This window comes from Camponotus floridanus, unplaced genomic scaffold, assembly GCF_003227725.1.
Source record: "Camponotus floridanus strain SB8 unplaced genomic scaffold, Cflo_v7.5 scaffold136, whole genome shotgun sequence".
Taxonomy (NCBI): domain Eukaryota; kingdom Metazoa; phylum Arthropoda; class Insecta; order Hymenoptera; family Formicidae; genus Camponotus; species Camponotus floridanus.
In genome coordinates, this window is record NW_020229255.1 from 243864 (window position 1) to 256046 (window position 12183).

A 12183-nucleotide genomic window follows, 5' to 3' on the forward strand; every position below is an offset into this window, starting at 1 on the left:
TACATTTATATAAAAGAAAATATATAGTTTTGTAAAAAAATCAGTCTTGGAGGAAATGATCGTTTCTCGAACGTCTTTTATTAAATATTGTAGACGGATGTCAACCTGTTTGCTCGTGCGTAACAAGACTCCGACTAAGAGGACTTGTGGTCGGAGGCTGGCATAATGTTTTCCACAACCAAAGGTTTCCTCCCATTTTTCTCTTTTGCGCGGGAAATGTCTAGAAAGTTTCCTTTCTTTGCAGGCCACCACTCGGCTGCAGTAAAAAAAGTTATAATTTCAAGAACAAACACTTTTTTTTTACCAATGCACCAGCCTCTATAAATTTTGCACGCGGTTTGGCATTATTTATAAAACATTATTTTAAAATTTTAAAAAGCCACGACGAAACGATCCGAAATTAATAAAGATAGTCAACAAAATAATCGAGCTAAATCCTAATATCTGATTTTATAACAAATAATCATTAATAAATTCACTTTTTAAAATTTCTACTGTTTTTTTAAGCCTCAAGGAATAGAAAGATATAAAGTAATGATATAAAAAAAAAATTAAAATAAATCGGTTACTGTTTAAGAATGAAAACAAGCTATGTGTTTTTTTATTAATTATTATTTTCTATAAAATCAGTAAAACACTAAATTTTTACATTTGTCGAAATATAAAGACCTGAATAATTTTTATGATCGAAACATGAAATTGTATTTCATGTTTCGATCATAAAAATGATAAACAACGATCGAAACAAAATGAAACAACGAAAAAATTATAAAACGATCATTAAAATTAATACAATTTCATGTTTCGATCATAAAAATTATTCAGGTTTTTATATTTCGACAAATGTAAAAATTTTCTTCATTAGTTGGATTAATCATTTCCATGATTAATCCAACTAATTTCTAATAAATGTATTACAAATATCTTTATTTTATAGAGACACATGGACACGATAAATCGGTTATCGATGTAAACGATCAATAGGCGCGCACAATCGATAGAAGTGCAAAACCAATACTAACAGGTACCACACAGAGAACGAGGAAGGACTGTAGGTAAAAGGTACATGAACAGGCAGGTTCCTCTCTCGAGCGGATTCTGCGCCGAGCCAGCCAGGGTGAGATCTATCGTAGCGCAATATTGGGGCAGGTACCACACAAAGTGGCCGTCTTCTTCCCACACCTACCCAATCTACCTGGGAACCGACTCGAGATCGCGGTCATCCTGTCGAGAAAAGGCCGGCGGGAGAGAAAGACGGATGATTAAAAAGAGGCGGGCGAGAGGCGCGGAAAAACGCGCGGCAACTTTTGCGATTTACGATGTATCGTGTAGCAACAATACCTTAGTTCATTCAGAATAGCGGCTCACGAGGAACGTGCTGAGAAAAATGCTCCCCTCAAGAATTTCTGTTTGGGGTATTGCTGATATTTTAGGGAATTGCTGTTGATAAAGAGATGATCCTAATACGGTCTCGTAGAGAAGCACAATAAAATTCGGCTCCGGAATCTGACACGCGGATCTACAGCATCCGTTATCGATCGTTTGTGTATATATGTTTCCTACAGCCTGAATTGTCGTAAAAGGCGCTTGAACTCTCTTCAATGGAAATATGAAGTTGTATTTAATTGATGAAGGATTTACGAAAAGCAAGTTTGCTTAGATGACCTATAACTCGCGAAAATTCGGGGAGGAAATGTATGTGTCATGAAACAGAAAAATAAAATAAAATTTGAAAAAGTAAAATAAAAGTATAAAAAAATATGGCTTGAATTTTATATTAAATTTTGCCGTCAATTATAAATCGTCTAAAATGTCACTTTACACTTCCTCTTTGATCAAAATAGCTATTATATCACCCTCTCATTATTTAGATTATTTTTCCTCTTCCTTTTTATTATAATTTTTGTCACTAATTTTTTGGAATATTATAATATTGCTTCCGGAGGAAAAAGAGCTATGAATGAACACGCTGTTTTTCTCACTGCCAGTTCCCACTCCCATAACAGTTTTTGGAAAAAAAAAGATGTCCATAAAACGACGAGAAATTCGACGAGCATCGAAGAGGGCGGGCTCGAAAAGGATAAAGGAGCAAGAGAGAGGCAGAAGAAAGACGTGGGAAGAAGAACGGACGCGCGTCGCGTCGCATCGACCAGCGATCAGCTGAGAAGAATCTCCCCCTCCCCCCTTTCTCCTCTTCCCTCTTTCACAAAGCTACGCGACGAAACTGGTTCCCGTTCTTGGCGGGAAACGTCCGCCAATGGTACGTCGTCGTCGGTCGCCGTTTGGAATGCCGTTCGGCGAAGCTTCGACAACGCTTCTGGGAACCAGAGAGCCAGAGAGGAGAGAGCATTTGCATTCACCGCGAGAGATGCGTGCTCGAGTATCTCTCTCTCTCTCTCTCTCTCGTGTTATCGCACGTACGGTCAAATACATCGGAGAATTATACGCGATCTCGACTCACGGAGAGATTGTCGCGGTTCCTCGTCCTCGATTTTTCGTCTCCTCTTTCGGGGGGTTTACAAGGTGTCTGCTAAAATTTTGTAAAAAAAAAGTCTTCTTGCAAATTTCCTGAATTTCAGATTTTTCAGGAAACAGACATCCTGAGTTATAAACATCTCGTTTCTACGAGAACCTATAACTTGATTGGTACCGGGAGACATCAATGTTCTTGATTTTTAGAGTTTGAATTGCTTTATATACAGGCTCACATCGCTAAATAACGAGAATAGAAATCATTCGTCTTTCTCTGCCACTCTTCCTGTTCTATAAATATATGTTTTCTTTTTCCATATTTTTCATAAATATATTTTCTTTTTCGATCATTATTTCTTATAGAAAATGGGGTAAACAAAGCGATACAAAGCGTAAGAAAATAAAGACTGAATCTGGAGATTTTCGACAAATTTCTTGTATGGCTTTTCTTGTAATATTTTCAAAGCCTTTCTTGCAAATATAATCTATTTTTTTATTTATTTTATCTATTTCTTCCTATAAAAGAAAACAATACTACTAATTATAATACTAAATAAAAATACTAAACTTTTATAGGACCTTTAATAAGAAAATAAAAATATTAAATTAAAAATATATGAACTGTTTGATATAATTTTATAAATTTTCTCCTCATTCTCCCTACAAATTTATTTCTAATGACTTGAATCTACTTGTATTTCTTTCTAAATTTTCTATGCGAATTGTTTTCATGGTGCCTGCGCATCTCCTTTTATTTCCTGATTAGCTCGCATGTATAAATATTGTTATCGGCGGTCTACATCATATGTTTTCATGATAGAGCTTCTCGGTAAGGGCGCAGTTCAAATATCTCGATTATCGTAATACCAAGATAAGGTTTAAAGCGTGCGGCATCTTCTTTAATACGGATGACAAAAATGGCGCAAGTAGAATCAGCTGCTTCCTCGCATTCAGCTGGAAACGGCACAATAAACAGTATTGTTCGATAAAAAAAAAAGCGTTAACGATCAAAAAGTCTTCGTTCTTATTCTTTTCATGATATTGAATAATCAATGTTTACTATTTCCGATAAAGAAGTCATGTTTTTAAAATCTAAAAAAAAATAGATAATAATTCCTGTTATCAATCACAAATTTATTGATTTTACTAAAAGTCCTCTTTCAACAATAAATTTGAGCAAAATTGTCCTAGAGAATAATTGGTTGCAGTGTTTATCTTATTTAAAAAATTAGGATTTTAAAAATTATTTTAGGAGCAAAATAGGAGTAAAATTTTGGAGTAGAAATTGATTTAAAACAAAATTATTGCACATACAACTGAATATATTTTTATGAAGTTGTTCTCCTGTCTTTCTCTTTCTCTCTCTTATATAATTATTACGATTCATTAAATAAAATTAACAAATTAAGCGAGAGAAAAAAAAATAAATCATGAATTAATAAAAAAATCAAATGCACGCACCTATGTTTCAAATGCTGACTAAGAAGAGATAAATTTTATACTTATCTCTAGATTCTAATACCTGACCATAAAGATTTTGACCGTTAGATCTTCGAAATACTACGAACACGTTCGACTACTAAGAGAACACGTTCTACGAAAGTAGACTTTTCGTTCGTATATATTCCCTTCATACCAAGATAAATAGAAGCGATGAGGAACGTAGAAGGGACGTAGAACAAGTTGCGGGGGTAGAGGAGGTTAGTAGATGAGAAAGTAGATGCTTGGAGTCGAATCAAGAGAGGCCCTTAAAAGAAGGCAGCATACTAAAAGAAAATAAATTTCTTACTGTGGAACAAAAAAAAAACGGATATTTTCCATGTTTTTTTTTGTTATAATATTTTTTTATCTTCCTGTGAATATTCTTTAATCAATGAAAACAAAAATATAAAGAGAAAAACTTCAAGAAACTTCAAGCATCTACAAAATAATTTGATTTACAAATAATAAAAATCATTATCTATGAATCAATTTTTTTCTACATTTTGCGTCCTTTTTATAAACAAATATAAAACATAGCATTCGACAAAATATATACTTTACATTATCGTTTCATGAACCACGTTCGCTCACAAAGAACAAAGGAAGTAGGTGAGGTTTTCAAAGATGTATATCCAGTTCTTTTTACCCATCAACGTTTCGGATAACCCACGATATTTTACACTCTTCGTTCTTATCGAATATCTAAGACACGTAATTAAATCTGCAAGACCACCCAAAATTGTGACGTAGACAGACATGGACCTAATCGCAAGAAAATAATTTTGGAGAACAAGAAGGCAATTTATAAAAGATCTAATAATCCGAGTAAATAATTTTCACTGTCTAATAATACATGTGTGGATCACGTTTGCTATACTGCTTTGGAGTAAAACAAATGATATAAATCATGTATATTTTTGCTTGCAATTATTATAAATATTTTCATCTATAACTGCGCTGAGACTCTAATCCCCTCTTCAAATTTATTAATTATGTAATCAAAAGAAAATCTCTTATAGAATTGCTGCTCTTATGGAATTTCACTCCAAGTTATACTTGAAGAATGTGACTTATATAACATCATATTATTAATAAACAGAGCACAAATCTGAAAAATATAAAAAGATCATCAGCATTCTAATGTCTCACATTTAATCATGAATCGATATAATATTATAATATATTTCTTTTTATCTCGTAAAAGGATAAATATGCGTAATGCGTTTAGATCATAGATTAAGGCAGAACATTTCTTCTTCTAGTATACTAAGGAAATGTAGAAGGCATCACAAGAAGGAACGCGAGAGGCGTAAAGGCTTAGAACGTTGTCATTTCCTGCCAGTCTTGGATTTAAAAAATACTAACAGAAAAAGAGGGAGAGAGAGAGAGAAGGGATGAGGGAAAGAACGGAAGGAGAAACGAGGGGGAAGTCGAGAAACTATGAGCCGAGACTTGGTCCTGCGTCTTGGATCGCGAGCTTGGATTTAAACCTGGATTTTTGAGTATATAGCGTCTACTACGACGCAGGAGCAAATCTAAAGAGAGAAAGGATCCTCGGCGGGATTCGATGAATGAGCCAGAAGCATGAATGGAGCCGGTAGTGGCAGTGTAACGAGTGGAAAAGCGAAGGGTCAATTCTCACGTAACTGGCGAACAGAACGCGTTCCTACGAATTAATAATCGTACTTTGATCGCCCGCCGATGCCTTTTATTTCGAAATCAGATCAGACACGTCGCGGCACGTTTAAGAAACATCGGTGAATGCGCGGTGTCGGAAGGAGTGTCGATTCAAAAATCCAGCGTCTTAAAGGGCCTTAGCAGCTCGAATAATAGCGCAAGTTATGGCCTTTGTTCCGTCAAGTGTGCTTTTTTAATTATCGCAATATTATATGATTTTCATATTTTTTTTAAGAAAATGCAAGTTTGATAAATAAATAACATTAATAATAAAATAACGTTTCTTACAATACATTTTTTTATCAATTATGTGACGTTACTTTTTAATTTCTTTTTAATATTATATATTTTTGATTAAAAATTGCGAATTTTAAAATTTAATTATTAAAATTAAAGCAATATTGCGATAAACATTGCAGTGGATAACGAAAAATGCCGCCGAATACAACAATATGATACAGATAATTAAAATGATGGACTCACCCTTCGCTCCTCTGATCGTTCGTGTGATGCGAGGTGCCAAAAGTACCTGAAAGCAGAGAAAAGAGTGTTATTAACGCTCAAGAGATCTTCAAAATCAATATTACTGGAAGAACGTATGGTCTCGAGAGAATTAAAATGACAATTGGCCGAAAAATCACAACACCTATAAAAGTTGCATTCGAAAGACGATGGATTGTCCGCGAACAAAGGATCGGCCCGTGATTACCAGGGAGAGAAACACATGTTCTCTTTCACAGAGCCACACATGGAGCTCTCATGTCCTATTTCTCTATTCTCGCCAATTTCTTAACCGCATGCAAGAGGCAGACTTAGACGCGGATGTCATCTTGAAGACGTCTATGAAATCATGCGTGTCTCGCGGTCTCCTTCATTCGTTTATTTGGTTTTCATTCTTGTTTCGCGATAATAATCGGTTCGAGTGTAACAAATGCATAGATGAAACCGCGGAGGCTGATAATGATCAATTTTCTCATCCAAAAATTATCATCGTCCGGCGATATTATTGTCGACATATTCAATTATTCTATGAAATCAACTATCACATATGTCTGTTATTCGTTCATATTTCAATTAATGGAATCTCATTCGAATGATTCCTTGCGTGGCAAGTGCTCCCTCGGGTATTTTGAAACTCGAGAAATTTAGTTCGCATGTGCGTGCCATGTGAGGCGAAAAAAAAAAAAAGATTTCTCCTGGCTATAAAATAATCTCGAATTAATTTTTCGAAACGTCAAACGTGTCCGATTTAGTTTATAACATTTTTATAATATTTTGCGACACCTCTCAGATAATTAAATAAACATTATAGATAAAATATACCTTATAATATTTAGCAAGATGCGTGATTTTGTTCCCGTTGACTTTTATTTGCTTTCACTCGTCGCGCAAAAGTCATCCCCAATCTCCTACACATATTATAAGACCAGTCTGCAGTTAGACCGGAAGAATGCGAGACGCAGAGGGACCCCAGTTTAATCGTTTCATGTCGTGCTAATAAAAAGACGAGGGATATGAAGCGTTAAACATCCTCACAACGTTACCATGTAGCATGAGTTCTGTATCTTCTATCCCGCATTGTGTAATTTCGAGAAATATTAAATTATGCAATTATAAACTGTACTCATTTAGATATCTTTTCCGTGTTATATGAAGAAATTAATTAATCTATTTAAGAAATTATTTATTCAATTTATTTATTTAAGAAATTATTTAATTCATTAATTTATTTATTAATTTATTTAATTCATTAATTTATTTATTTAAAAGGTTATTTATTTAATTTATTTATTTAAGAGATTATTTATTTATTTCATTTATATTATTTTATTTAAAATAATGCAAGAATATCGCAAGTGTATTCTCTTCTTATAACAAGTGATGAGAACAGTATCATTTGAAAGATATGTGCGAATATTTATTTAATTACTGAAAACAGTGTAAATTGAAAAATTAGTTTAAACTTAAAAATTACAAAATTAATCATTTTATCTCGAATGCAAGGGTTCCTAGCGCGTTTAGGATACAAGGGCATCTCCCGCGTTGCTCCTAAATTTAGGACAACTCGCGGCGAAGGATCATAAGGGACAAAGGATGACAGATTTCGCTGCAGGAATTTTCTTCCTTGGAAATCGACCGTTGGTCGATGCTTTACGCCTCCGATTTCAAATGATGAATGAAGCATACCATTTTTCAAGCCCGGTCATCGAGATTGAATTGACCTAAGCCAAGCACGAGTCGCATGAAAGAGCGTTCGAAGGCGAGATTGAATGCAAAAAGTATAAACGCGAAAGTTGAAGGATGATAAACCCTATCGAATGGCACGTAAGAGACTAGACTAGATGAATCGCGAGTCACATCTCTCGTGTACCTGCTTACTTACGTGACGTAGCGCACTTCCGCAGGAAGTCGAGGCACTCGCCGTGACACGCACCCTCGCAATACGCACTCCCCGCTTAGTTTTGCCTCGCGTCGAGGAGAATGTAACGCGAGGATAGACGCGAATTTTCAGGCAAACGCCTGAAATCGCCAACCTTGGCCTCGGTTTTCAACGTTCCTTCTCGGTCCGTTTCCCTCACATCAATACTCGCTCCTTATGTTACCCTTTTACCTAAGCGAATTTCCTGAGCCCGTCACGCAAAAGTATCGCGTGAATCTATTATAAGCCACGAATAATTGATAAAGTATCGCTTACATGTTATATGAATATGAAATGCTTTTGAACTTGATGTGAAATAAATGCGAAAGTTTTATCGTTTAATTAAATTTAATTATAAATTCTCCTCCTCAAATTTCAATCAAAATTGTATATTTCTTTCTAAGATTTTTTATTTTATTTTAGCTTTTTTCGGATCTATCATTTATTGTATTTTACGAACTCTTGCTTAATCACATTTGACAGCATCTTAAAAAAAGTCACTTAATAACGATAGACAGAATAATGTGATAATCTGTCAATTATTCGATTATCAAGATATTACAGTGTCTAAGTTAAAACAGAACAGCCCATATATTATCTCTATTTTCTGAAAATCATGTGTCAAATGCAAAATGTACGATTATAGCATCGACTTTTGATTAATCAAGACTGACAAATGTTGACAAAGTGCAACATATGGAAAATCATTACAGGGTAAAATTGCCCATCGATCCATTCGATCTGCCGACATGTGTCAGAATGTCATAATTAATAATAATGTTGCAAACGTAGCTTTACATCAACTCGTAAAGTCAACTGCGAACGACATCGATCCCCCCCATCAGTGCCCCTATTAATTAACGCGACATTCCCCGGGCAGCCGCTGCGGCTGTGCAACATGTGCAAGTACGCTTCAACGGTCGTGACTCCAGTTTAGAGCAAAGCCACAGAGCAAAACGTGTGTGCATGGCAAGCAGGCACCAAATCATAATACTAATACACCGCGCGAGGGAAAGGGAGAGGAGGAAAAAGAGAGAGAAAGAGTGGCGTATCGGGAACATTTCTAATTTTAGATTGCCTCACACGCGACATCCGTTTCCTACGCAAGCAGAAACACCAGAACACCACGTACCTACTTACGCCAGCCGTTTCCCGCCATCGGGAGGAGACACTCGTACGATCATAAGGGTACAAATCCCGCGAGTGCGGGATGTTAAAAATAAAGCGCAGCGTGTACCGCGTTCCTCGTCGAAATCCATTTCGGGGCAAATTTCGTTACCCCTCCGAGATCTCGCTGGATATAGCCGACATATGTATATTTCAGCAGTTCTGTAGAGGAATATGAAGGCGAGATTGATTGTTTATTGCAAATGATATCGCATAAATTCCTCTCGTAAATATTAATTATAACGAATTGATAAACTATACAATTATATAATTATTACATAATTATTATATAACAATTATATAATTAAATTGTTTAGAGATCAATTTTGATACCTTTCTCTCGTGTTAATAGATATTTTATTTTAAACGAGAGAGAGAATTGTGAATATAATTTTTTTTTAAATTAATTTGTGAGAACAGTTCTGTGGCGATTAAAAAAATGAGAGAATGTTCTTTCATTGAAGCATAAATTAAAAAATTGCTCTAAAAAAATTTTTAGCCTTTCTAGTTTTGATTGGATAGATATACAACAGATATACAACAGCTAATAAGATATATAAGATTGACACATTTCTCTCTCTTTCTCTCTTTTCCTCCTATTTCATAAAGATGATTAGATTTCAAATTTCTAAATATATTTAAATATATCATACGATTAATAATTATCTGACTAATATATAGATAATTCATTGTAATCATATTCTTAAAAAACATTTATAAACTACTCGTAAGAGATATTTTCTGTATGAAAAGAATATTAAAAATATTTTATATAAAAAAATGCTATTATTTAATCTTGGACACATGAAATTACTCTCCAGATGTATACGAATAAATAAATTTCTTTCAATATGTATTTGTTTCTGTACCATTTAACAAGTAAAAACGGTTCCATTATATCTATACAGAATGGTTATAACGTTATTATCTGCGATAAAAACCGTACATTCGCACATAATGTACCCGCACGTGGCACGAGCTGGTTAACCGATAGCCTATCGACCCTATCGACCCTCACAATGCAGAATCCCTATTGGTGGACACGAGGCAAATATTCACTAGCTCTCACGCGAGGCTCGCCACCAAGCGAATACACATCGTCGTTGATCACAATACATTCAATCGTGTGTATGTGATCACGATACAGGCGGCTCGTAGTAATCGATATTACAATCAACGTATCAAGCTGGGTCCGCTAGGTTCGTTGACTCTTGTCTTGTCACTGGTGTACATCGTTGCATTATGACGTGTCACGAGACATCAAAATCAGCGGCGTACGATGTGCGTGCAGTTTAAAGGAATATGAGAAAGATAGGAAGACGAAAGACAGAAGGGAAGACGGGAAGGGGAAACACGGGGAAAGGGTAAGAAAGGTTGAGAAACCCCATGTTTTTTTTCACTTGCGCTATTTTTCCCATCTTTTCTCCTCCAGCTTCCTTCGCGGTTCTCCTTTCGAACATCGTCGTCGTCGTCTACCGGGCCATCCTACGACAATGTACGTCGACACGAGCCAAGTCGAGGGGTCGCGCACCGTTTCGGGGTACGTAGTTACGTGTACGTATAGGGGTGGATCGGCATTCAACTTCGCTATGCGCGCCAGGTGGTGACTGCCGCCCCATGTGTGCTCATATGTCTGCCCCCCCTTCCCCGCCCCAAGTGGCGTTACTTTCGCTGTCGGCGATGCAATATACGTGTGTGCATGTGCTCGTGTATGCAAAGAATATGTATAAACGTACGCGTCTTTGCCGATTCCTCGGTTAACCGCCCTGATGGGGCGTGATCCTTCATCCTATATTTTTATCTTTTATGGGAGTGATCCTTCATCCTATATTTTTATCTTTGATAGTTCCATTCACACAGGGATAATCGGGTAGAGAGTAAGAAGCGCGTAGATTCGAGATCTCAAACTGCCCTTTTTTATTAAGACCGAAGGGGTGAAAGAAACTTCCTCGTCTCGTTTGACAAAAAGTGTAAAATTAAAATTTACAGAAATTAAATGTTGGGATATCTCTCGCGATTGAAGGATATCTCGCAAGGAATATCGCGTGAGACATGTGTCACATGTGTACGTGTAATCCCGAGGGGTACTCGCCTATCCCCGATATCGATTAGCGAGGAAGAACCGACCGGTCCAACCGGCGCGTGCCACGGTTGCAGACGCTACGAATTTCGAGCGATACGCGTGCGTGCACGCGTGTAATTGCATTTAGAGGGGACGCATATCGAGACGGAAGATCGGGAAATCTCGAGAGAACTAGCGCCAATATGCATACCTAGAGAGAGCTCGGATGGAGAGACGGATAGGGCAACTATTGCGAGGCCATCGACATCGGCATCAGCGACTCGCCAGACATCGCGGTGCAGCGCGGTGCAACGAGATAGAACGCGTGCACCATGTGCTATTTATTTCCAACATGCCCGCACAGGTGTAACCTACCTACCCCACCGTGTCCGTCGAGGGCGGCGGCTCTTATTTGCGCCAGAAAATGCGAACTCGTTCGTATATAATCATCTTAAAACTCGTAAAAAAGAAAACTTGAAGTAACTCGTACACGTATGAAAATAAAATCAATAAAAAGAGAGTAATTTATGCTACATCGATGGAATATATTCTTGTATTGTATAACAGGATATCTATTCAAATCTTATAAAAAAATTTCCTGATCTCGTCCAGATATTTTTATTCAAAATCTCAGATGAAGAGAATATTCTAAAGATTTTTTCGTGCAATTTTTTAAAATATAATTTCTTATTGCATGCATTTTTTATATTTTTCATTTACACAAGAGTAGACATTCTGTATAAAAATATATATATGTTTAACTCGAATAATTTTGCGTAACTAGAGATATACTTTTTTTTTTCGGTTATAATTTTTAAAAACATATTGAACAAGGATTACATTTTATTTTTCATAATTAAAAATTTATTCGAAATTTTTTTGTCGTTATTAAAATTTGATTCAA

At 36.0% G+C, this 12183-nt stretch overlaps 1 protein-coding gene across 2 annotated transcripts in view; it reads right to left on the reverse strand.

The window, feature by feature from the left end:
• The window catches only part of LOC105250525 (M-phase inducer phosphatase), a 48891-nt gene that overhangs the window by 27208 nt on the left and 9500 nt on the right, over positions 1-12183 (reverse strand). For both annotated transcript variants that reach the window (XM_011256680.3, XM_011256679.3), the window contains exon 4: positions 6115-6160. In XM_011256680.3, coding sequence (XP_011254982.1) covers positions 6115-6160 — 46 coding nt within the window. The remainder of the gene's footprint in view (positions 1-6114; positions 6161-12183) is intronic.